The sequence below is a fragment of the Trachemys scripta genome, chromosome 1 (genome assembly GCF_013100865.1).
Source record: "Trachemys scripta elegans isolate TJP31775 chromosome 1, CAS_Tse_1.0, whole genome shotgun sequence".
Classification (NCBI taxonomy): Eukaryota; Metazoa; Chordata; order Testudines; family Emydidae; genus Trachemys; species Trachemys scripta.
Genome location: NC_048298.1, coordinates 344,128,066 through 344,155,648, shown reverse-complemented (window position 1 = coordinate 344,155,648; position 27,583 = coordinate 344,128,066). Strand labels below are relative to the sequence as shown.

General features: G+C 45.0%; 2 protein-coding genes across 2 annotated transcripts; both read left to right on the top strand.

The window, feature by feature from the left end:
• The first annotated feature begins 7,613 nt into the window (after window positions 1-7,613).
• LOC117873224 (olfactory receptor 52N4-like) lies at window positions 7,614-8,561 on the top strand. Its single transcript, XM_034762365.1, has one exon. The coding sequence runs from the start codon at window positions 7,614-7,616 to the stop codon at window positions 8,559-8,561; it is 948 nt and encodes a 315-aa protein (XP_034618256.1).
• Window positions 8,562-26,167: 17,606 nt separating this feature from the next.
• LOC117873219 (olfactory receptor 52R1-like) lies at window positions 26,168-27,115 on the top strand. Its single transcript, XM_034762352.1, has one exon. It carries the CDS (start codon window positions 26,168-26,170, stop codon window positions 27,113-27,115), a length of 948 nt encoding a protein of 315 aa, XP_034618243.1.
• Window positions 27,116-27,583: the final 468 nt, after the last annotated feature.

The window sequence follows — 27,583 nt, the reverse complement described above, 5'->3', positions numbered from 1 at the left end:
AGGAAAGTGTGGGCCCCTAACTGAATGAGGGCGGCCAACTAGTGACCGAGGATGTGCAAAAAGCTAATGTACTCAATGATTTTTTTGCCTCTGTCTTCACGCACAAGGTCAGCTCCCAGATTGCTGCACTGGGCAGTACAGCATGGGGAGAAGGTGACCAACCCTCTGTGGAGAAAGAAGTGGTTCGGGACTATTTAGAAAAACTGGACGTGCACAAGTCCATGGGGCCGGATGCGCTGCATCCGAGGGTGCTAAAGGAGTTGGCGGGTGAGATTGCAGAGCCATTAGCCATTATTTTTGAAAACTCATGGCAATCGGGAGAGGTCCCAGATGACTGGAAAAAGGCTAATGTTGTGCCCATCTTTAAAAAAGGGAAGGAGGAGGATCCGGGGGACTACAGGCCAGTCAGCCTCACCTCAGTCCCTGGACAAATCATGGAGCAGGTCCTCAAGGAATCAATTATGAAACATTTAGAGGAGAGGAAAGTGATCAGGAACAGTCAGCATGGATTCACGAAGGAGAAGTCGTGCCTGACTAACCTAATTGCCTTCTATGAGGAGATAACTGGCTCTGTGGATGAGGGGAAAGCAGTGGATGTGTTATTCCTTGACTTTAGCAAAGCTTTTGATTCGGTCTCCCACAGTATTCTTGCTGCCAAGTTAAAGAAGTATGGGCTGGATGAATGGACTGTAAGGTGGATAGAAAGCTGGCTAGATCGTTGGCCTCAACGGGTAGTGATCAATAGTTCCATATCTAGTTGGCAGCCGGTTTCAAGCGGAGTGCCCCAAGGGTCGGTCCTGGGGCCGGTTTTGTTTAATATCTTTATTAATGATCTTGAGGATGGTGTGGACTGCACTCTCAGCAAGTTTGCAGATGACACTAAACTAGGAGGCGTGGTAGATACACTAGAGGGTAGGGATCGGATACAGAGGGACCTAGACAAATTAGAGGATTGGGCCGAAAAAAACCTGATGAGGTTCAACAAGAACAAGTGCAGAGTCCTGCACTTAGGACGGAAGAATCCCATTCACTGCTACAGACTAGGGACCGAATGGCTAGGTAGCAGTTCTGCTGAAAAGGACCTAGAGGTCACAGTGGACGAGAAGCTGGATATGAGTCAACAGTGTGCTCTTGTTGACAAGAAGGCTAACGGCATTTTGGGCTGTATAAGCAGGGGCATTGCCTGCAGATCGAGGAACGTGATCGTTCCCCTTTATTCGACATTGGTGAGGCCTCATCTGGAATACTGTGTCCAGTTTTGGGCCCCACACTACAAGAAGAATGTGGAAAAATTGGAAAGAGTCCAGCGGAGGGCAACAAAAATGATTAGGGGTCTGGAGCACATGACTTATGAGGAGAGGCTGAGAGAACTGGGATTGTTTAGTCTCCAGAAGAGAAGAATGAGGGGGGATTTGATAGCAGCTTTCAACTACCTGAAGGGGGGTTCCAAAGTGGATGGAGCTCGGCTGTTCTCAGTGGTGGCAGATGACAGAACAAGGAGCAATGGTCTCAAGTTGCAGTGGGGGAGGTCCAGGTTGGATATCAGGAAAAACTATTTCACTAGGAGGGTGGTGAAACACTGGAATGCGTTACCTAGGGAGGTGGTGGAATCTCCTTCCTTGGAGGTTTTTAAGGCCCGGCTTGACAAAGCCCTGGCTGGGATGATTTAGCTGGGAATTGGTCCTGCTTTGAGCAGGGGGTTGGACTAGATGACCTCTTGAGGTCCCTTCCAACTCTGATATTCTATGATTCTATGATCTGTACCAGGCAAATTAGTCGAAACAATAGTTAAGAATAAAATTGTCCGACGCATAGAAAAACATAAACTGCTGAGCAATAGTCAACATGGTTTCTGTAAAGGGAAATCATGTCTTACTAATCAATTAGAGTTCTTTGAAGGAGTCAACAAACATGTGGACAAGGGGGATCCAGTGGACATAGTGTACTTAGATTTCCATAAAGCCTTTTACAAGGTCCCTCACCAAAGGCACTTATGTAAACTAAGCTGCCATGGGATAAAAGAGAAGGTCCTTTCATGGATTGAGAACTGGTTAAAAGACAGGGAACAAAGGGTAGGAATAAATGGTAAATTCTCAGAATGGAGAGGGGTAACTAGTGGAGTTCCCCAAGGGTCAGTCCGCGGACCGATCCTATTCAACTTATTCATAAATGATCTGGAGAAAGGGGTAAACAGTGAGGTGGCTAAGTTTGCAGATGATACTAAACTGCTCAAGATAGTTAAGTCCAAAGCAGACTGTGAAGAACTTCAAAAAGATCTCACAAAACTAAGTGATTGGGCAAAAAAATGGCAAATGAAATTTAATGGGGATAAATGTAAAGTAATGCACATTGGATAAAATAACCCCAACTATACATACAATATGATGGGGGCTAATTTAACTACAACAAGTCAGGAAAAAGATCTTGGAGTCATCGTGGATAGTTCTCTGAAAATGTCCACGCAGTGTGCAGAGGTGGTCAAAAAAGCAAACAGGATGTTGGGAATCATTAAAAAGGGGATAGAGAATAAGACTGAGAATATATTATTGCCCTTATATAAATCAATGGTACGCCCTCATCTCGAATACTGCGTACAGATGTGGTCTCCTCATCTCAAAAAAGATATACTGGCACTAGAAAAGGTTCAGAAAAGGGCAACTAAAATGATTAAGGGTTTGGAACGGGTCCCATATGAGAGGAGATTAAAAAGGCTAGGACTCTTCATCTTGGAAAAGAGGAGACTAAGGGGGGATATGATAGAGGTATATAAAATTATGAGTGATGTGGAGAAAGTGGATAAGGAAAAGTTATTTACTTATTCCCATAATACAATGACTAGGGGTCATCAGATGAAATTAATAGGCAGCAGGTTTAAAACAAATAAAAGGAAGTTCTTCTTCACGCAGCACACAGTCAACTTGTGGAACACCTTACCTGAGAAGGTTGTGAAGTCTAGGACTATAACAGAGTTTAAAAGAGAACTGGATAAATTCATGGTGGTTAAGTCCATTAATGGCTCTTAGCCAGGATGGGTAAGGAATCGTGTCCCTAGCCTCTGTTTGTCAGAGGGTGGAGATGGATGGCAGGAGAGAGATCACTTGATCATTGCCTGTTAGGTTCACTCCCTCTGGGGCACCTGCCATTGGCCACTGTCGGTAGACAGGATACTGGGCTAGATGGACCTTTGGTCTGACCTGGTACGGCCGTTCTTATGTTATCTCCCCTCAGTCATGTGTCTCCAGATCTGTCTGTCTACTATCATCCGAGCCATCCTGGGTATTTACAGGATTCAGACCCTATGGAGATATTATCTATAGTTACTTACTAATCAATCCTATTGTTTAAATATGCACAGATACACAGAGCAGCCAATTCCTTTTTGACTCAGCACAGAGCCCAAGAGTTCTCATCTCCCTTTGGGAAGGTCCCTTAATTACTGTTTAGTCCTAAAGATGGATTCAGAATGCAGCAGCACAGACAGGTTTCTCTCCAGCCTGTTTACATTCAGATGCTCCCCCAGAGGTTGAGTAAATCCCACTGGGATTGCACAGAGCTATATTATAAATGGTGCACCCCCCTGTGTCGGCTCTGGGCATGGGATGTGGCTGCAGATGCGCTGGCGAGAGAGGTGTAGGACACGGCTACCTGAGGGAGATTTGCAGGGAAGACACTTCTGTCGCAGGATTCACAGGTACCCATCTCTTGCTGAGGAGCTCACTTGCTGTAAAACCCCACTGCAATGTGGGTGTGATGGGATAGAGAATAGGCCTGTGGTTCTTTCTGCTCTGCACAGACATTAAACATCCCAGTTCCCTTGCCACGGGTGATGAGTTTGCTTCAGTATCATGAGGAAATATGTCCCTGTTTCTTATTCCTCCCTGTCTGATGGCCTCCAGCCCAAGGTGGCTGCATTTCACTGACACCAGACTAAATTCTGATGCCGTAGCCCATACTTTGCTCAGATCACTCTGAGGTAAATATCCCCTTGGAGTATGAATTGAGTAAAGATCACAGAAGCCAGCTGTGTTTTAATGCACAAACACTATCACCTCCTACTCTTTCATTTCAAGGTTCTGGCTGTTAAAGTGGGGGCTGTTACCTGACTTTCATCTGATGGAAAGCATGGAGGCCTAATAAGCACTGAGTAGAGGAATATTGAACACAAAGAGAAGGGATGGGAAGGGTCAGTTACTCAACCCCATGCCAAAATGCAGTGAAGGTGCTTCCACGGCATCCCGGGATATCTGTACCATTGAACTCCTGTTCTTCAAGTTAGGAAGTTTTTTCCTCAGATATTGTCTAAATCTGCTGTACTATCGTTTGAACCCATTGACTCTTGTCCTGCCCACTGTGGTGAGACAGAACAACTTTTCTCCATCTTTTTTATGTCAGCCTTTCAAGTAGCTGAAGACCGTTGTCATGTCCCCACTCAATCTCCTGTTGTCCAAATTAAACATACCCAGTTCCTTCAAGTATCAGGGGGTAGCCGTGTTAGTCTGTATCTACAAAAACAACAAGGAGTCTGGTGGCACCTTAAAGACTAACAGATTTATTTGGGCAGTTCCTTCAGCCTTTGCTAGTATGGTTTGTGTTCCATCCCTTGGACCATATTTGTCTGTCGCCTCTGGAACCTTTCCAGTTTCTCTACATCCTTCCTATGCACTGGTGACCCAAACTGGACACCATGCTCCAACTGAGGCCTAACGAGCACTGAGTAGAGGAATACTATCACCTCCTATGACTTACATTCTATGCCTCTGTTAATGCAACCTACAACTGCATTTTCTTTTTTTGCAACAGCAAAATAATCCACACCCCATCAGAGTTGAAGCCATATCAACCTAATTCCAGTGTAGACACCGTGAGGTCCACAAAATAATTCTTTCATCGACCTAGTTACCCCCTCTCGGGAAGGTGTATTACCTGTGCTACGGGATAGCCCCTGCTGTCTGTGTAAGTGGTTACTACACTGAAGCACTATGTAACATTTTAAGTGTAGAGAATCCCTGAAGCAGATCTTCCAGAAAACCATCCAGTCTGGATCTCCAGTTATGAGGAGTTGGAGAATTCACCACTTCACTTTGCACTTTGTTCCAATGGTTAATCTCCCTCCGTGCAAAAAATCTGGTCATCATTCCACCTGGATCTTGCTCTGCCTTTCTCCGCTAGATTAAAGAACCCATTATTATCCACTTTTTTCTGACCAGGAACATCTTGCTTGATTGGGGTTTTTTATACGATAAATAGATTAAGCTCTTTAAGTCTCTTACAGTCTGGCATTTTCTCCAGCCTCCACTCATTTTTGGGGCTCTTTTCTGCACTCTCCAATTTTTCAACATCCATTTGAAATGCAGACCCCAGAACTTGATGCAATCGGTTTCACCAAGGCTATGTGCAGAGGTAAAATACTTTCCCTGCTCCAACTCAACACTCCCCTGTTTATGCATCCAAGGATTGCATTAGCCCTTTTGGCCACAGCATCATACAGGTAGCTCACGATGAGTTGATTGTACACTGTGACCACTAAATCCTTTTCAGGGTCCCTGCATTCCATAAAACAGTGCCCTAGTCTGTGGGTCTGGCCTGCATTCCCTGTTCTGAGAGGATCACTTTGCATGTGACTGTATTAAAACATTTTGTTTGCATGGGCCAAGCTTACCAAATGCTCCTGATAAATCTGTATGACTGCCCTGGCCTCCTCATTGAAATCACACTGCCAATCTTTGAGTCGTCCACAAATTTTAGCTGCAGTGATTTTCTATTTGCTTCCAAATTGCTCATGAACATTTTGAATAGCATCTCGCCTAGAACTTACCCCTGCAGAACACCACTAGAAACAGCCACATTCACTAACAATGGCCCATTAACAACTGCTTCCTGAGATCTGTCAGTTAGCCAGTCTTTCGTCCATTTTACGTATATCCTACTGATATTGTGCAGTGTTCAGTTTATAATCTAAATATTTTCCACTCCTAAATCAAATGCGTGACAGAAATTGAGGTTTTTTGCATCTACATGGTCTCCTTGATCTACCAAAGATACACTCTCATTAAAGGACAAAATTGGGTTTATTTAACAAGACAATTTTATAATAAACCATGTTGTTGACTTGTGTTAATGATATTCCTAGACTTTTTTAAACAAATCCCCTGCCAGCTTTTCTGTTGTTTACTAAGTTTCTCAATTATTTTTAAACTTGCCCTTAATTTTTTTAATACTTTAAATTTAACACAGAACTGTCCTGAGTTTGCCTTTTTTTCTTTGTTTTTTGGCTCTGCTGCTGCCTGATCGCATACCTCTGGTTCTGAGTGAGATGTGTGGTTGTTCGGTCAGTGCGTAACTCTGGTGTTCATCACTCTAAGGTCCTACTGTAGATGCTGATTAGCATCCTCCCTGACAGCTGATGGACTGGAAAGTATTTCATCACCTCATGTGATAGGAGTACATCATACTGCTTTCCAAATGCGGAACAAATCTATTTCATGAACACATCGAACTATTCAGGTACATTAAAAAGTTTCCTTTCACCCTCTAGGAACTGGTCTAAATGTTTTCTAGGATTTCTTTTGTTCTTAATGTACTTCAATAACTCCTTTTTTGTGACCCTTAGCCTTGCCTGGCGTATATTTTCCCTGATGTCTTTAACATCCCTTATCAATTTTCATAACTTCCAATTTGTATTGCTTGCTATCTATATTCCCTTTCCCCCATTTTTATATACAGGTCTGTCGCATCTTACACACATTTAACATGCGTGATTTCAACTTTACGCGGTCTGCAAAAACAAAAAAGAGAAAAATAACAATTTTAATACTGTACCTGTAGTGTGGGCGATTCTGCCCACCATTGAACTCAATGAAATTTTGACTATATGCAGTTTTCGCTTTACGTGCTAACCGCGGAAAGGAACCCCCATGTAAGATGAGACAGACCTGTACTGCTTTCCCCCCCTAACTGTTGCTTTCCCTTTGAGACAGAACTGGGTTTTTAGGTAAAGTTGTCCACTTTCTTGATGGCAGAATTGTGGCTTCTTAGGTATCTAATAAACTCTTCTTGAAAAACTCCCAATTTTCATTCCCATTTTTCTGTCTAATCTCTTCCTCCCAGTCAGTTTTGCTGATAATTTGCCTCAGCATTGGGGAATTAGCCCTTTTGAAGCAGTAAGGGTCTATAGATATTATGGTTGGGAACTGTTTTCTGTTTCTCCATTTGAATGTAATCAGTTCCATTCTTTTACTTTGTTCTCCTCTATCATATGCCCCCTTCTTTCTCTCTTCTCTAAACTAAACAGTCCCAGATGTATAGGAATTATTGATGCATGGAGCACCATAAAATATGGAATTGGCATTAGTAGGGTCAATTTTTCATATTTCATTTCTCTGAATAATGAAAGTGTCATCTTTCAGCGTGTGAATGGTGACCAAACTGCTTTACCCATGAGAACAGCCTCCAGTAGTGCATGTAGTGTCTCATATTAACATTGTTTCTTCATCCAGATATTTGTACTGCAACCATCACCCTGGAGCCTGGGCACATACAGGAAATTAGGGGAATGTAGGGTACATAAAGGAGACACTTTTCTGCCTCAGAGTTGGACACCTTCCCGCTACTCCATGTCAGATTCCAACACCACTGATTCCAAGAACCCCTCCACCTTCATCCTGCTGGGCATTCCTGGCCTGAAGTCAGCCCATGTCTGGATCTCCATCCCCTTCTGCACCATGTATGCCATAACCTTCTTGGGGAACATCACCATCCTGTTCATTGTGAAGATGGAGCTGAGCCTCCATGTGCCAATGTACTATTTCCTCTGCATGCTGGCTGTCACGGACCTGGTCCTTTCTACATCCATCGTGCCCAAAACGCTGAGCATCTTCTGGTTCAATTACATGGAGATTGATTTCAGTGCCTGCCTCACCCAGATGTACTTCATTCACTGCTTCTCAGTGATGGGGTCTGGGATCTTCGTGGCCATGGCTTTGGATCGTTATGTGGCCATCTGTGATCCCCTGAGATATTCCACCATCCTGACGAACCCCGTGGTGGCCAAGATTGGTCTGGCCGTGGTGCTGCGTGGTTGCATAGTTGTACTGCCATATCCCCTCCTCGCGAGGACGTGGCCATATTGTAGAACCAACATCATCCCCCACTCATACTGTGAGCACATTGCCGTGGTGAAGCTGGCCTGTGCTGATGTCCGCATCAGTAGTTACTATGGCCTCTCTGTGGCATTCTTGGTGATGGGTCTGGATGTGTTTTTTATCACTGTGTCCTATATCCATATCCTCAGGACCATCTTCAGCCTTCCCACAAAGGGCGCTCGGCACAAGACTTTTCGGACCTGCAGCTCACACCTCTGTGTCACTTTAGCCTCTTACATCCCACCTGTCTTCTCCTTTCTCACACACCGATTTGGCCACAATGTGCCCCTGCATTTCCACATTCTTATTGCCAACGTGTACCTTCTGCTGCCCCCCATGCTAAACCCCATCATATACGGTGTGAGCACCAAACAGATCCGGGACAGGCTTCGCCAGCTCTTTACTCATAAAGGGACCTAAACCTTTCTCCTGGTGCTCTGGCTCTCATATTGACCTCTGTTCGGAGCTCACCAGGTACATGACTCTCTGACCGAGGTGGCTGGTAACATGGTGCTGGGCCCTCTTCCTGAATCACTTGTTGAATAGTCAGAGAAACAGTAAACCCTTTTCTGATATTACTGTGCTGTGTCAGCATGACAAACTGGGGAATCAGTCAATGTACAGTCACTAGGTTGCCTCCTTTCTAATTGCTGGTAACTGGACCCCTGAAACTCCGCCCTTGCCCCACCTCTTCTCCCAAGACTCTGCTCCTGCTCTGCCTCTTTGCCCCAAGGCCCCACGCTTATCACTTGCTCCTTTATTCCCCTCCCCTTGTCTCTTGCTGGATCATTTCCACCTCACTCCCACACCTCAGCTACAAAGGAGCCATTTCAGATTTTGGTAAGTGTGGCAACTTTAACCGTGATTCCAGGGGCTACTTAGACCCTTGAAAACTTTTGGCAGATAGCAGTTTTTTGGCAAATAGCTTAGCAATCAGCTGACAGGAGCACTATTTCTAATTCCTGTATCAAAGAAATAAAATCAAATAAATATTACAGGTTTCAAAGTAGCAGCCGAGTTAGTCTGTATCCCCAAAAAGAACAGGAGTCCTTGTGGCACCTTAGAGACTAACACATTTATTTGAGCATAAGCTTTTGTGGGCTACAGCCTACTTCTTCGGATGCATAGAATGGAACACACAGACAGAAGATATTTATACATACAGAGAACATGAAAAGGTGGAAGTACGTGTACCAACTGTAAGAGGCTAATCAATTGAGATGAGCTATCAGCAGCAGAAGAAAAAAAAAACCTTTGAAATGATGAGATCACTTTTTAGCTATCTAATTTTTTTTCTTCCACCTTATGCTGAAATAAATTTGTTAGTCTCTAAGGTACCACAAGAACTCCTGTTCTTTTTTATAAATATTTATTACACTCCCTCAGCTCGAATACTAACTTGTTCTGACATCCTGTGGCAAATCACTTAAGGGACACTGGTTAGGTTTAAACTGTTAATGTATATTCTTACTTTGTTAGTTACTTTGCAGAGATAGCAAACCCAACAGGACTCCTGGGTTCTATCTCAGCTCTGGGAGGGGAGTGGGGACTAGTTGGTTACATCAAGGGGCAGATACATCTTGTTGTCCGATCTCTGGATTATGTATTAATAATATTGATTATTTAAGAATCCCCAGATATCACTTTGAAGGTTGACAGATTCTTGCCCCAAGATCAGGGCTGGTATTATTCAAATTATGATATTGTCGAGAACCCCGATGGACACAGTTGCAACACTCACACTATAGGGATTCTCTAATTTTTACAAAGGTACTTTATTAGTATGTTTAGCACAGTCACAAACACCCCACCTCAGTAAGGAAGATAGAGATACCACAGAATGTACATCTGCACATCCATATACTCACGACTTCTCCTGTAGAACAACCTGAAATGTTGACCATCACCATCACCTTCCCCATCATAGCCAGTGGCCATCATTCTGATACCTCCTAAGGACGACATCACCTTCACCTACCAGCCCTAGGCTGTAATGCTACTTTTATAATATTTTACGCTGATGTCATTATGTCATGATGCATATTCAGTATGGGATTTTTTCCTTTTTCCGTGTTTGTATTTCCTCATCTTTACTAATGTTGGGGTGTCTTTTTCCTAAAGGTTAGTATATTAATGATTTTAACTTATTATCATATATGTCAGTTTGTTACCATACCATTTTTATGGTTAGGTATTACATTTGTTATTTTTGTCATAAGCAGTTCTTTCAGTTCTTTCCAAGTTCCAAGTTGTGGTGTAGCTGTTAAGTTTAAAAGGGCATGAATTTAGGAAAGCCCATATACCAACCTACTTCAATGCATCCTCTATGTTAAAGTTCACAGCCATATATGTACCATATTCTTTAGTTCGTCACCATCTATCTAGGTGAAAAGTCCGAAACATACGTATGTTAACTTTGCCTTAACTCTCCACACAGGATGTGGCCTGCATGTTCCTTGTATTACAACCAAAATATACTATAATATAGACCTATAAACCTATTATAATGAAACAAACCCATAAGAAACTTATTAGAAAAGACATATATAGGCAAGCAAGCAGGCTAGCCTGAGATGTATCTCGTATACCTGTTATATATGTAAGTTCATTTCCAGGACACTTCTGTAGTTGAATCATTTACCCGTGGTCCGAACTTCACCTTAAACTCTATATTCAGCTCCCCAGATAGTTGAGGTTTTCTGCAGGATCATGTATCTTTGCAAAGTTTATCAGTTTAAGGTTTGTAGACTTTATGCTGTATGCTAATTTGCTGAAGCTAATATCTTACAGGATACGGGTTTGTCCGTTTCTTGCATTACTGCTGTCAAGGCTGATTCCCCACTCTGGTACTTCGAGTGCAGAAGATGGGGGCCCAAGAGGACTCTCAGAATTAACACTTGCCACTCCAGGCTTGTATTAAACTCAGAAGGCTACAGCTTTTCCTGACCTTGGATTGGTAGATCCTGCCATCACACAAGTGCAAAACCCATCTGAGAACCCAGGAAGGCACACTTGGGAATTCCTTCCTGTTGGGTACCTTGAAGCCCTTTCACCCCTCCGCCCCCCCGGGGAAATGCTGAGAAGGGAAAACAAAGGATATCAGCTGTTGCCACCAGCTAATTAAACAACATGTGCATAAACCTCTTAGGACACAAACATCCAATTCATTTATTAAAAATGTTAAATTTATTAAAAACAAAAAGAAAGAAAAAACATCTGAAAACTCAGGTTATTGCTAGATTAAAAAAAAAAAAACACTTACAAGGACTAAGCATCAAGAATAGCATTCTTGAGATCCAGCTTAAACCATACAAGCAAAACAAAAGCATTTGGGGTTAGCACAGAGGAGTCCACAAGCCATAAAGAAATAAAAGGAGATAAACCTGATCGCGTTTTCCTAGACATTTCCTGATCTACTTACATATCTGGGGTTTCAAATGAGTAGTTTCCAAATATGATACCGATGATTTTTTATACCTGTCCCAAAGCTTCTTACAGCATAACTGCAGCCTTGTCTGCCTCTCTCTCAGAAAAACAAAAGACTGACAAACAGGGAGTCTTGTTTCAATTTTAAAAAGTTCTAGCCTTCCCACTGGCTCTTTTGGCCAGGTGCCCACTCACTTCCTTTTACCTATGCATAGCAGTGAGACTTTTTATTCTTTACAGGAAAAGCAAGTAGAGAACAGCTATTAAGAGGGATTTCATAGCTTACTGGCTGGCTGGGTCCATAAAAGGGAGATATCCCCACCCCCCTTCATTTATCACAACTGCTGAATATAATGCAAAGCAGTGAATATAATAAATACACGCTAGCCCACTGGGCTGCAATGTGGGGTCTATATAAGACCATCAGAATGTCCATACTGGGTAAGACGATTGGTTCATCTAGCCCAGGATGCTATCTTCCGACAGTTGCCAACAGCAGGTGTTTCAGAGGGAATGAATAGAACAAGTAATCATCAAGTGATTCATCCCCTGTCACCCACTCCCAGCTCCTGGCAAACAGAGGCCAGGGACACTCAGAACATGGCATTGGATCCCTGTCCATCATGGCTAACAGCTATTAATGAACCTATTGTCCATCAACTTATATAGTTATTATTGGACCCCTGTTATAGTTTTGGCCTTTTCAACATCACCTCACAAAGAATTCCACAGGATGACTATGAAGAAATACTTTATTTTGTGTATTCTAAATTGGCTGCCTATTGATTTCATTGGGTGACCCCTAGTTTTTGTGTTATGTGAAGGAGTAAATAATTTTCCTTATTTAATTTTACACAACATTCGTGATTTTATATAATTTCTATACAATCCCCCCCTTAGTTATACCTTTTCCAAACTGCATAGAAGTGGTATTTTCAATCACTCCTCACATGGAAGGTATTCCAGATCCCTAATCATTTCTGTTGCCTTTTTCTGTACCTTTTCCAAATTCAATATTTTTTTTTTGAAATGGGGTGACCAGATGTGCTGTCAGAAATATAAAGGGAAGGGTAACAACCCTTATGTGTGCAGTAACATAAAATCCCTCCTTGCCAGAGGTATAGAATCCCCTTACCTGTAAGGGGTCAATCAGTTCAATTAATCTAGTTGGCACCTGACCAGAAAGACCAATGGGAAAAGAAGATACTTTGGGGGGGGGGTGGGGGGGGGGGGGCGGGAAGGTTTTGTTTGTGCTTTCTTTGTTTGTTCCCTCTCAGACAGAGAGAGGGAACAGGGCAGAAAAAAAAGTCTCCTAAAAACATACCTGAAATAAGGATCTAAGATTACATGAATTATAAGTAAAGCTAGGAAATGCATTAGATTATCTTTTGTTTTAGCTTGTAAATTTTCCCTATGCTAAGAGGTAATTTTATTCCTGTTTTGCGACTGGGAAGCAGAGGCAGAGGGGAATCCTCTCTGTTTTAAATCTTTTTATTTTCCCTGTGAAGTTATCTTCCATCCTGATTTTGCAGGTGTGATTCTTTTACCTTTTTAAAAAAATAAAATACTTCTTTTAAGAGCCTGATCGATTTTCAGTGTCCTAAAAACTAGGGGTTTGGTCTGTGCTTACTTTGTTAACCTATTGGTTGGTATATTATTCTCAAGCCTCCCCAGGAAATGGGGAGAAGGGGTTAGGGGGGATATTTTTGGTGGGATAGAGGTGCAAGTGGCCCCTCCCTAAATGTTTGTTTAAATCACTTGGTGGTGGCAGCAATACCATCCAAGGACAAGGAAAAGAATTTGTGCCTTGGGGAAGTTTTTAAGCTAAGCTGATGGAAGAAAATCTTAGGAGATCTTTCATGCTTGTCCCCACATCTGTTCCCCAGAGTTCAGAGTGGGGAGGTAACCCTGACAGGGTGGCAGGGAACCCTGACATGGTGGTGTGGTGGGATCATTTTGAACCAGAAGCACAGACTGCAGGATTTTAAAAGGACACATTTTTTTCTTTGGGTTGCTTGAGAAACAGGGAGGTTTTTTTCTTAAAGGACACTTTTTCTTTTTTAGCTGAGAGCAGCTGGAGGTTTTTTTCTCTGCCTGAGGGCAGAGTAGTTAAGTTCCTGGAAGGGAATTCACAAGCTGTTATTTTTTTTCTAGCTCTCAGGTTAGGCTAGGCAAAGTGCAGGAAGGCTAGGATGATGGGAAGTGAGGTCAACCCCCCCCCAAAAAAAACCCCTAGAATTAGCCAGATTGGAAGGTGAATAGAGACAGAAAGAACATGAAAGACAAATGGCCTTAAAGCTCTTGAAGTTGGATGGAGAGGAGAGGAAGGAGGCAAAACACTTGGAGGCAGAGCAGCCACAGAGGAGGCTGCCCATACAAGAACCCTGGAGTTAAAAGACAGAGCAAGACAGGCCCAGCTTGAGGCCCAGATTTCAGACCAGAAGCATGATCTGGCTGTTATGGAGTTGAAAAAATGGAACCCTTCATCAGCTGGCTCCACTTCTCCAAAAATCGACAACTGGGAGCAACTATGTCCACAGTATGATGAATCCAGTGATACTGCTGAATATTTCATCACCTTTGAGAGACTGTGCACCCTCCATGCAATTCCTGAAGATCACAAGATGACCACATTGGTAGCAAAATTGATTGGAAGAGCTCTGGATATATTCAACAAGATGCCTATTGAGGATGCTTCTGACTATGGTAAATTTAAGGATTTGGTTTTGAAAAAAAATCAAATTACACCTGAAATTTATAGAGTAAAATTTAGAGTCCTTAAAAGATGGGCTGGATTAAGTAATTTGTTTTATGTAAACCAGATGAAGGATCTGTTAGATAAATGGTTCAAAGGAAGAGGTGTAACTAGTTTTGAAGGAATGTGTGATTTGCTTGTGCAGGAGCAGTTCCTGTCTATCACCAATGATGATATAAAACAGTGTTTATGGGATGAGAAAATGGACTCAGCAGAAAGTCTTGCTTCTTATGCTGATCAATATGACCAGTCCCAGATGCCAGAGAGGCGGGGCAAATCAGAACAAAATGGATGGAGGTAGCAGAAAGGAACAAACCAGGTTGCAGTTTGGGAGGATACCAGAAGGGACACCCCGAGACCATACCACTGGGATCAGCCTAAGGCCCCACCTGCACACCAAGGAAAACCCCAGACACCTTATAGTCCCACCACACCATTCTCCAGCAACCCACCTTGCCCCAGTGACAAGTCAGCTGGGCGATGTTATAAATGTAACGAGCTGGGTCATGTAAAGGCCAACTGCCCCAAGAACCCCAACACATTACAGTTCACTGCACCGGGGTCACACCAAAGGGCCTCAGGCCCAGATGCCTCCCAGATACCCTCAGAGCGAAGTGAAAGTGTGAGTGTGTACAGGAAGAAGGTTATCGCATGGAGGGACACTGGAGCACAGTGTCCATTAATTCTTAATGGACCCAAAATACATGAACCCAGAAGCCAAAGTGCTGATTCAACCCTTCCAGTCAAACTCTTTTGACTTGCCTTCAGCCAAGTTGCCTGTCCAGTACAAGGGCTGGTCAGGAATGTGGACTTTTGCAGTCTATGACAATTATCCCATTCCCATGCTGCTGGGGGAAGACTTGGCCAACCATGTGAAGCTAGCCAAGAGGGTGGGAATGGTCACCTGAAGCCAGGCTAAGCAGGCGCCACACCTATCCCTGTTCCTGAACTTTCAACAAGGGCCCTATCTGTGTTACCAGAGACTCAGATTGAGGTGGTGGAATCAGACCCCATGCCAATGTCTGTGACAGCAGTAGTAGATCCAGTCGCAGAGACCCAGGCAGAATAAGTCCTGGATCCAGAACTAGCAGAGCAACCAACACCAAAACCATTGCCAGCACTGAATCCAGCACTTGCAATCCTGTCTACAACTCCAATGCCAGAGGGTACCACCGAACCTGCCCTGGCAGCAGCAGATAACCCTATACAAGCGGCTCAGCTGGACCCTGAAATACAACCTAGTGCACCAGCAGAAGGCAGTTCACAGTCAACGGAAACCTAAATCGATTCCAGAGGGACCAAGCCCAAGTCCACCAGCCAGTGAGGAACTGATGTCTCCAGCCTCAAGGGAACAGATCCAGGCCGAGCAGGAAGCAGATGACACCCAGAGGAAATCAGTACATACTAACTTCCATGGATTTTGCCACCTGATGGCTAGAAGCAGTAACTCTAAGCAACAGCAGGGCTAAAAGTGTGTGCCAGGCATTAACAAAAACAACAAGGAGTCTGGTGACACCTTAAAGACTAACAGATTTATTTGGGCATAAGCTTTCGTGGGTAAAAACCTCACTTCTTCAGATGCATAGAGTGAAAGTTACAGATTATATAAAAATGGGAGTGGACTACATCCACCCTGATTGAATTGGCCCTGTCAACACTGGTTCTCCACTTGCAAAGTAACTCCCTGTTCTCCATGTGTCAGTATATAATGCCTGCATCTGTAACTTTCACTCTGTGCATCTGAAGAAGTGAGGTTTTTACCCATGAAAGCTTATGCCCAAATAAATCTGTTAGTCTTTAAGGTGCCACCAGACTCCTTGTTGTTTTTGTAGATACAGACTAACACGGCTACCCCCTGATACTAGGGATTAACAGACATTTTTGCCACGGTACGTTGGCCCGCCGACATCCTTACAGATTCAGGAACTAATTTCCTGGCAGGGACCATGAAAAGCGTGTGGGAAGCTCACGGGGTGAACCACTTGGTTTCCACCCCTTACCACCATCAATCAAATGGCCTGGTGGAGAGGTTTAATGGAACTTTGGGGGCCATGATACGTAAATTTGTAAATGAACACTCCAATGATTGGGACCTCGTGTTGCAGCAGTTGCTTTTCGCCTACAGGGCTGTACCACATATGGCCGCGAGGTTAAGGAGCCATTACAGTTGGTGAAGCAGCAATGGGTGGGGTTTACGCCTTCTCCAGGAACTAATATTCTGGAATTTGTAAATAACCTACAAAATACCCTCTGAGACTCTTTAGCCCTTGCTAGAGAAAACCTAAATGATGCTCAGGAAGAGTAAAAGGCCTGGTATGATAAACATGCCAGAGAGCGTTCCTTCAAAGTATGGGACCAGGTCATGGTCTTGAAGGTGCTCCAGCCCCATACAATGGAAGCATCGTGGGAAGGGCCATTCACAGTCCAAGAGCACCTGGGAACGGTTAACTATCTCATAACATCCCCCACCTCAAACTTAAAGCCTAAAGTGTACCATGTTAATTCTCTAAAGCCCTTTTATTCCTGGAATTAAATGTTTGTCAGTTTACAGCCCAGGGAGGAAATGACGCTGAGTGGTCTGAAGGTGTCTACTACAAAGGAAAAAGGGATGGTGGAATGGAAGAGGTAAACCTCTCCATGACCCTTGGATGTATGCAGTGACAGCAGATCAAGGAGCTGTGCACTAGCTTCATGCCGATGTTCTCAGCCACCCCAGGATGGACCGAACGGGCATACCACACCATTGACACAGGTAATGCTCACCCAATTAGAGACCAACCTTACCGGGTGGCTCCTCAAGCCAAAACTGCTATAAAATGGGAGATCCAGGACATGCTACAGATGGGTGTAATCCACCCCTGTAACAGTGCATGAGCATCTCCAGTGGTTGTAGTTCCCAAACTGGATGGGGAAATGTACTTTTGCATAGACTACCATAAGCTAAATGCTTATGCTTAAATGCTTAAACAACTATCCAATGACACACACAAATGAGCTATTGGAGAAATTGGGACGTGCCCAGTTCATCTCCACCTTAGACTTAACCAAGGGTACTGACAAGCACTGCTGGATGAATCCACCAAGGGAAGGTCTACCTTCATCACTCATTTAGGGCTGTGTGAATTTAATGTGCTCCTTTTCGGGCTGCAAAATGCACCCACCACCTACCAGAAACTGGTAGATGGTCTCCTTGTGGGATTGGAAGAATCTGCAGTCATCTACCTTGATGATAACAACAAGGAGTTTGGTGGCACCTTAAAGACTAACAGATTTATTTGGGAATAAGCTTTCGTGGGTAAAAACCTCACTTCTTCAGATGCATAGAGTGAAAGTTACAGATGCAGGCATTATATTCTGACACCTGGAAAGCAGGGAGTTACTTTGCAAATGGAGAACCGGTGTTGACAGGGCCAATTCAATCAGGGTGGATGTAGTCCACTCCCAATAATAGATGAGGAGGTGTCAATTCCAGGTGAGGAAAAGCTGCTTCTGTAATGAGCCAGCCACACGGAAAGGAGGCCCTTGAAGAATTCCACCTGGACTTCAACAATTTCCACCCCACCATCAACCTCAGCCTGGACCAGTCCACACAAGAGATCCACTTCCTGGACACTACAGTGCAAATAAGTGATGGTCACATAAACACCACCCTATACCGGGAACCTACGGACCGCTATACGTACCTACATGCCTCCAGCTTCCATCCAAGACACATCACACGATCCATTGTCTACAGCCAAGCCCTAAGATACAACCGAATTTGCTCCAACCCCTCAGACAGAAACAAACACCTACAAGATCTTTATCAAGCATTCGTAAAACTACAATACCCACCTGGGGAAGTGAGGAAACAGATTGACAGAGCAAGATGGGTACCCAGAAATCACCTACTACAGGACAGGCCCAACAAGGACAATAACAGAACACCATTGGCCATCACATACAGCCCCCAGCTAAAACCTCTCCAGCGCATTATCCACAATCTACAACCTATCCTGAAAAATTATCCCTCACTCTCACAGACCTTGGGAGGCAGGCCAGTCCTCGCTTACAGACAACCCCCCAACCTGAAGCAAATACTCACCAGCAACTACACACCACACCACAGAAACACCAACCCAGGAACCAATCCCTGTAGCAAACCTCGTTGCCTACTCTGTCCCCATATCTACTCTGGCGACACCATCAGAGGACCCAACCACATCAGCCACACCATCAAGGGCTCATTCACCTGCACATCCACTAATGTTATATATGCCATCATGTGCCAGCAATGCCCCTCTGCCGTGTACATTGGCCAAACCGGACAGTCCCTCTGCAAAAGACTAAATGGACACAAATCAGACATCAGGAATGGTAACATACATAAGACAGTAAGTGAACACTTCAATCTTCCTGGTCATTCTATTACAGATTTAAAAGTCACTATCATTGAACAAAAAAAGTCAGAAACAGACTTCAAAGAGAAACAGCAGAACTAAAATTCATTTGCAAATTTAACACCGTTAATCTGGTCTTGAATAGGGACTGGGAGTGGCTGGCTCATTACAGAAGCATCTTTTCCTCTCCTGGAATTGACACCTCATCATCTATTATTGGGAGTGGACTACATCCACCCTGATTGAATTGGCCCTGTCAACACTGGTTCTCCACTTGCAAAGTAACTCCCTGCTCTCCATGTGTCAGTATATAATGCCTGCATCTGTAACTTTCACTCTATGCATCCGAAGAAGTGAGGTTTTTACCCACGAAAGCTTATGCCCAAATATATCTGTTAGTCTTTAAGATACCGCCAGATTCCTTGTTGTTTTTGTAGATACAGACTAACACGGCTACCCCCTGATACTTGATATCTTGATGATGTGGCCAATGTAGCAAAGTTGAGACTCACCAGAGCAGCGCCTCCTGCTGATTATTCTGGGAGTTATCCTGGCCGGTGTCTCACCTGCCTCTTGCCCCTGTGTCCTTCCTGGACCCTGGTGCCCCTTTATCTCAGGGTTCTGCCCCCAGCAGTAACACCTTGCCTCAGTGGCTACTGGCAGTCAGCACCTAGCCCCCGCTTACTGGGGCAGACTGGAGTCTGTAAACCACTCATCACTGGCAAGGAGGTGTTGGACCTGCTGCCTTTGCCTAACCCTGGGCTGCACCTTTGCAACCCCAGTACCTGTTTTGGCCTTTAACCAGGCCCCAGCTCCCCCTCACTTTCCTCAGCACTGCTCTGTCTCAAGTACCCTCCTCTCCAAGACAGCCTGGTCCTTCTCTCTCAAGAGATAGAGAGAGACTGACTCAGCTGCTGGTTCACAGCCCTTTTACGGGGCTAGCTGTGGCCTGATTGGGGCATGGCTCCAGCTGTGGCTGCTTTCCCAGTGGCCTAGCCTTTACTCTCAGCCCCAGCCCTCTCCAAGGGCTGGATTTTAACCCCTTCTGATCCAGAGCAGGGTGACTGCTCCTCTACAGCCATATTTTCTGATTCATTGGCAGAACACCTGGCATATCTCAGGAAAATCTTTGCGTGCATAAGGGAGGCAGGACTCACTGTTAAGGCTGAAAAGTGTCAAATAGGCCTAACAGAGTGACTTACCTTGGACACTAAGGTAGGTCAAGGAACTCTCAACCCCCTACAGGCCAAAGTGGATGCTATCCAAAAGTGGCCTGTCCCAAAGTCAAAGAAACAGGTCCAATCCTTCTTCGGCTTGGCCGGATATTACAGGCCATTTGTACCCCACTACAGCCAAATCGCTGCCCCACTGACAGACCTGACAAAAAAAGAAACCACCAAATGCAGTTCAGTGGACTGAAGAGTGTCAGAAGGCCTTTAACCAGCTTAAAGCGATGCTCATGTCTGACCCTAATCTAGTCCCCGGAACATGCACTCTGCTCTTACAGGCCCAGGACAAACTTCTCAGAGCCAGGGCAGGGCTGTGCATTTTACCTCTCTCATACCCACCCAGCAGCCTATGTAACCACCCATTCTTAGTGCTGTTACTACTCCATCTCCTGCCTACCTCCCTTCTGGTTTGTTACACACAGGTTGACAAGGTGTCCCTGTTTGGCTGAGACAGGAGAATTCATTTAGTCTCCTTTCAGGGCTTAAAAGCCCAGGTGGTTTGCACGGTAGGAATACCCCCAATTAGCCAGAGGAGCAGGCAGAGTTCAGTTGTGGGAATCCAAGTGCCCTTCAGTCAGGGCAGTCCTGGGAAGTCTGACTCAGCCTGGAACATTCTATTTCAATTCCACCTGGGAGACCCTGGGAGGAAATGAACTGAGAGGGAGAGAAGAAATCCAATGCAAACACTAATCCAGTCTCTAGCCTGCCTAAAGAGCCCCCCTTTTTATGGAGCAGCTTTGGGTGGAGGGCGAGGCCTTTGTCCCTAGGGCAGGTCCCTGGCTGCCCTCTATACACAGGAACATTCTGCTGGTGTTGCTTTTACTGAGTCTGTTCCCCCAAAGAGACCCCACTGACTGTGAGGTGTTCACAGGTTTCTGAGTGGCAGTGGGAGTAGAGTCCTGGAATTCACACCTCACAGGAGCAGGGAGCTCACAAAGTCCAGCTAGTTCTGAAAACCTCAGATTCACCTTGAGAAGATGGCAAAGGCTCAGGCTCCCTCTTTCAGCCTTTCCTCTGCATCCCACCCAGGGCCGGCTCTGGCTTTTTTGCAGCCCCAAGCAAAAAATCGGGGTGGCCAGAACAGTAAAGCAAAAAAACCCTGCGGCGCAGCTGGAGCGGCAAAGCAGGGGGAAAAAACCTGCGGGGTGGAGCCAGGGGGCAAGGGGACTGCCAGACGTGCCCCGGCTAGCGGGGGGAGGGAGAGGAGGAGGGGAAGGGAGTGGTGAGAGAAGGGGGGCAGCCAGGGCTTCAGCGGGCAGGGGGGCGCTCTGGTCGGCAGGCAGGGAAGGACGGGGGCTGCCCTGGCACCGGCTGGGGCAGACGGAGTGCGCAGCCCGCTCCCGGCAGGGCGCTCCTCTCCTCCATGCCGCTGTCCCCTACAGGGCGGCTGGATCGGCAAACCAAAAAAACAAAAAACAAAAAGCAGACGTGCCACCCTAGGATTGAGCGGAATGCCGCCCCCGTAGAACCTGCCACCCCAAGCATGAGCTTGCTTGGCTGGTGCCTGGAGCCGGCCCTGATCCCAACCAATGAACAGTCCAAGTCAGAGCAGGAGTCACTTTTCCTCTTGGTGTGATGGAGAGACCATGGTTATGGCAGGGAAGTTAGGACTCCTGGGTTCTGTCTTGCATCCTGCCACTAAATCTCCACGCCCCTCCCCCCACACCAGCCTCTGCTCCGCCTCCTGCCACGTCCTGCTTCTCCCCACTCCCTCCAGCAATTGCCCCGCCATACAGTTGATTAGCGCAAACCTGGGAGGGAGGGGGGAGGAGGAGGAAAGCGGCGTCCTTGGGGAAGAGGTGGGGCCAGGGCGGGGATTTGGGGAGGGATCCAATGGGGGAAGGAGGACTCCTGGATTCTGTCTTGCATCCTGCCACTCAATCTCTGTGTGATCGTGGCCCATTCATGTCTCCCTGTACCTCAGTTTACCTATCCGTATAATGGGGATATGTTCATAGGGACTTTCCTTTATTAAGAGTTTGGAAGATGCTTCAATGGAAGGTGCTGCACAGTATGATGATAGTTACTGCTGAGAATAATTAAACTGTGATCCCTGATGGACAGCCCTGTGTGGCTGCAGAAAGTGTTCATATCTCCCCTCAGCCATCTGTCTCCAGATCTGTCAGTCTATCATCCGAGCCATCCTGGGTATTTACAGGATAAAGACCCTATGGAGATCTAGGCATTATCTATAGTTTTCTTACTAATCAATCCTATTTTTTAAATATACACAGATACACAGAGCAGCCAATTCCTTTTTGACTCAGCACAGAGCCCAAGAGTTCTCATCTCCCTTTGGGAAGGTCCCTTAATTACTGTTTACTCCAAAAGATGGATTCAGAATGCAGCAGCACAGACAGGTTTCTCTCCAGCGTGTTTACATTCAGATGCTCCCCTAAATGTTGAGTGAATCCCACTGGGTTTGCACAGAGCTATATTATAAATGGTGCACACCCCTGTGTCGGCTCTGGGCGTGGGATTTGGCTGCAGATGCGCTGGCGAGAGAGGTGTAGGACACGGCTACCTGAGGGAGATTTGCAGGGAAGACACTTCTGTCGCAGGATTCACAGGTACCCATCTCTTGCTGAGGAGCTCACTTGCTGTAAAACCCCACTGCAATGTGGGTGTGATGGGATAGAGAATAGGTCTGTGGTTCTTTCTGCTCTGCACAGACATTAAACATCCCAGTTCCCTTGCCACGGGTGATGAGTTTGCTTCAGTATCATGAAGAAATATGTCCCTGTTTCTTATTCCTCCCTGTCTGATGGCCTCCAGCCCAAGGTGGCTGCATTTCACTGACACAAGACTAAATTCTGAGGCCGTAGCCAGTACTTTGCTCAGACCCCACTGTGGTAAATCTCCCCTTGAAGTAGGAATTGAGTAAAAATCACATAATCCAGCTCTGTTTTAATGCACAAACACTATGACCTCCTACTCTTTCATTTCAAGGTTCTAGCTGTTAAAGTGGGGGCTGTTACCTGACTTTTATCTGATGGAAAGCGTGGAGGCCTAATAAGCACTGAGTAGAGGAATATTGAATGCAACGAGAAGGGACGGGAAGGGTCAGTTACTCAACCTCATGCCAAGATGCAGGATTTGTTGTGTCTTAGTCATCCAAGACTAATGGCTATCCACACCCCTTTGGAAAACCTCCAGTGAAGGTGCTTCCACGGCCTCCCGGGGTATCTGTACCATTGTACTCCTGTTCTTAAAATTAGAAAGTTTTTTCCTCAGATTTCATCTAAAGCTGCTGTACTGTAGTTTGAACCCATTGACTCTTGTCCCACCCACTGTGTTGAGACAGAACAACTTTTCTCCATCTTTTTTATGTCAGCCTTTCAAGTAGCTGAAGACGGTTGTCATGTCCCCACTCAATCTCCTGTTGTCCAAATTAAACATACCCAGTTCCTTCAGCCTTTGCTAGTATGGTTTGTGTTCCATCCCTTGGACCATATTTGTCTGTCGCCTCTGGAACCTTTCCAGTTTCTCTACATCCTTCCTATGCACTGGTGACCCAAACTGGACACAATGCTCCAACTGAGGCCTAACGAGCACTGAGTAGAGGAATACTATCACCTCCGGTGACTTACATTCTATGCCTCTGTTAATGCAACCCACAACTGCATTTCTTTTTTTGCAACAGTAAAATAATCCACACTCCTCAGAGTTGAAGCCATTTCAACCTAACCCCAGTGTAGACACCGTGATGTCAACAAAATAATTCTTTCATCGACCTAGTTACCCCCTCTCGGGAAGGTGTATTACCTGTGCTACGGGATAGCCCCTGCTGTCTCTGTAAGTGGTTACTACACTGAAGCACTATGTAGCATTTTAAGTGTAGACAAGCCCTCAAGCAGATGTTCCAAAAAAGCATACAGTCTGGATCTCCAGATATGAGGAGCTGGAGAATCCACCACATCACTTTGCAGTTTGTTTCGACTGTTAATCTCCTTCCGTGTTAAAGATCTGGCTGTCATTTCCACTTGGGTCTTGGTCCGCCTTTCTCCGCTAGATTAAAGAACCCATTATTACCCACTTTTTTCTGACCAGGAACGTCTCGCTTGATTGGGTTTTTTTTATAAGATAAATGGATGAAGCTCTTTAAGTCTCTTACAGTCTGGCATTTTCTCCTGCCTCTACTCATTTGGGGGGCTCTTTTCTGCACTCTCCAATTTTTCAACATACATTTTGAAATGTAGACTCCAGAATTGGATGCAATCGGTTTCACCAAGGCTATGTGCAGAGGTAAAATACTTTCCCTGCTCCAACTCAACACTCCCCTGTTTATGCATCCAAGGCTAGCATTAGCCCTTTTGGCCACAGCATCATACAGGTAGCTCACGATGAGTTGATTGTCCACAATGACCTCTAAATCCTTTTCAGGGTCCCTGCGTTCCATAATACAGTGCCCTAGTCTGCGGGTCAGGCCTGCATTCCCTGTTTCGAGAGGATCACTTTGCATGTGACTGTATTAAAACATTTTGTTTGCATGGGCCAAGCTTACCAAATGCTCCTGATAAATCTGTATGACTGCCCTGGCCTCCTCATTGAAATCACACTGCCAACCTTTGAGTCGTCCACAAATTTTATCCGCAGTGATTTTATATTTGCTTCCAGATTGTTCATGAACATATTGAATAGCATCAGGCCTAGAACTTATCCCTGCAGAACACCACTAGAAACAGCCACATTCACTGACAATAGCCCATTGACAATGGCTTCCTGAGATTTGTCAGTTAGACACTTTTAGTCCATTTTACGTACACCCTACTGATATTGTGCAGTGTTCAGTTTTTAATCTAAATATTTTCCACTACTAAATCAAATGTGTGAGAGAAATTGAAGTTTCCTGCATCTACATGTCTCCCTTGCTCTACCAAACATATACTCTCATTAAAGGACAAAATTGGGTTTATTTGACAAGACATGTTTTTCATAAACCATGTTGTTGACTGGCGTTCATATTCCTAGACTTTTTTTTTAACAAATCCCCTACCAGCTTTTCCATTGTTTACTAAGCTTCAATTATTTTAAACTTGCCCTGAATTTTTTTTAATACTTTAAATTTAACACAGAAATAAAGATTTCCTTTATTTTATTTTATTTTTTGGCTCTGCTGCGGCCTGATAACATACCTCTGGTTCTGAGTGAGATGTGTGGTTGTTCGGTCAGTGCATAACTCTGGTGTTCATCACTCTAAGGTCCTACTGTAGATGCTGTTTAACATCCTCCATGACAGCTGATGGACTGGAAAGTATTTCATCACCTCATGTGATATGAGTACATCATACTGCTTCTTTCCGAATGCGGAACAAATCTATTTCATGAACACATCTAACTTTTCAGGTACATTAAAAAGTTTACTTTCACTTTCTGGGAACTGGTCTAAACATTTTCTAGGATTTCTTTTGTTCTTAACATACTTCAATAACTCCCTTTTTGTGACCCTTAGCCTTTCAAGGCGTATATTTTCCCTAATGACTTTAACATCCCTTATCAATTTTCATAACTTCCAATTTATATTGCTTGCTATCTATAGTCCCTGTCCCCAATTTTTATGTACCGCTTTCCCCCCTAACTGTTGCTTTCTCTTTGAGACAGAACTGTTTTTTTTTTTGGTAAAGTTATCCACTTTCTTGATGGTGGAATTGTGGCTTTTTAGATATCTAACAAACTCTTCTTGAAAAACTCCCAATTTTTATTCCCATTTTTCTAATATATTCCTCCCAGTCAGTTTTGCTGATAGTTTGCCTCAGCTTTGGGGAGTTAGCCCTTTTGAAGCAGTAAGGGTCTATAGATATTATGGTTGGGAACTGTTTTCTGTTTCTCCATTTGAATGTAATCAGTTCCATTCTTTTACTTTGTTCTCCTGTATCATATGCCCCCTTCTTTCTCTCTTCTCTAAACTAAACAGTCCCAGATGTATAGGAATTATTGATGCATGGAGCACCATAAAATATGGAATTGGCATTAGTAGGGTCAATTTTTCATATTTCATTTCTCTGAATAATGAAAGTGTCATTTTTCAGTGTGTGAATGGTGACCAAACTGCTTTACCCATGAGAACAGCCTCCAGTAGTGCATGTAGTTTCTCATATTAACATTGTCTCTCCATCCAGGTAATTGTACTGCAACCATCACCCTAGAGCCTGGGCACATACAGGAAATAAGACGAACATAGGGTACATGCAGGAGACACGGTTCTGCTTCAGAGTTGGACACCCTCTCCCCTACTGCATGTCAGATTCCAACACAACCGACTTCACCAACCTCTCCACCTTCATCCTGCTGGGCATTCCTGGCCTTGAGGCAGCCCATGTCTGGATCTCCATCCCCTTCTGCACCATGTACATGATAGCCATCTTGGGGAACATCACCATCCTGTTCATTGTGAAGATGGAGCCGAGCCTCCATGGGTCCATGTACTATTTCCTCTGCATGCTGGCCATCATCGACCTGGTCCTGTCTACGTCCATCGTGCCCAAAACGCTGAGTATCTTCTGGTTCAATTCCAGGGAGATTGAATTCAGTGCCTGCCTCACCCAGATGTACTTCATTCACTGCTTCTCAGTGATGGGGTCTGGGATCTTCGTAGCCATGGCTTTTGATCGCTACGTGGCCATCTGTGATCCCCTGAGACATTCCACCATCCTGACGAACCCCGTGGTTGCCAAGATTGGTCTGGCCGTGGTGCTGCGTGGTGGCATAGTTGTACTGCCCCATCCCCTCCTCGCGAGAAGGTGGCCATATTGTAGAACCAACATCATCCCCCACTCATACTGTGAGCACATAGCCATGGTGAAGCTGGCCTGCGCGGACATCAGTGCCAGTAGTTACTACGAACTCTCTGTGGCATTCTTATTGACGGGTCTGGATGTCTTTTTTATCACTGTGTCCTATATCCAGATCCTCAGGGCCATCTTCAGCCTTCCTACAAAGGACGCCCGGCTGAAGACTTTTCGGACCTGCAGCTCACACCTCTGTGTCATTTCGGCCTCTTACATCCCACCTATCTTCTCCTTTCTCACACACCGATTTGGCCACAATGTGCCCCTGCATTTCCACATTCTTATTGCTAACGTGTACCTTTTGCTTCCCCCTATGCTACACCCCATCATCTATGGTGTGAGCACCAAACAGATCCGGGACAGGCTTCTCCAGCTCTTTAATCATAAAGGGACCTAAACCTTTCTCCTGTTGCTTTGGCTCTCAGACTGAGCTCTGTGCAGAGATCACCGGGGACATGGTACTTGGCCTTCATCCTGAATCACTTGCTTGATAGTCAGAGAGACATTAAACCCTTTCCTGATATTACTTTGCTGTGTCAGCATGACAAAAATCGGGCATCAGTCCAGTTCACTGGGTTACCTCCTTTCTAATTCCTGGTAACTGGATCCCTGAAACTCCACCCCTTGCCCCATGAGTTGGGTATTGGTCCTGCTTTGAGCAGGGGGTTGATCTAGATGACCTCCTGAAGTCCCTTCCAACCCTGATATTCTATGATTCTGTGATCTATTCTCCCAAGGCTCTCCCCCTGCTCTGCCTCTTCACCCGAAAGCCCCACGCTTATCACTTGCTTGTCTATTCCCCTCCCCGATCACTCACTGGATCATTTCCACCTCCCTCCACCCATCCCAGCTACAAGGGAGCCAT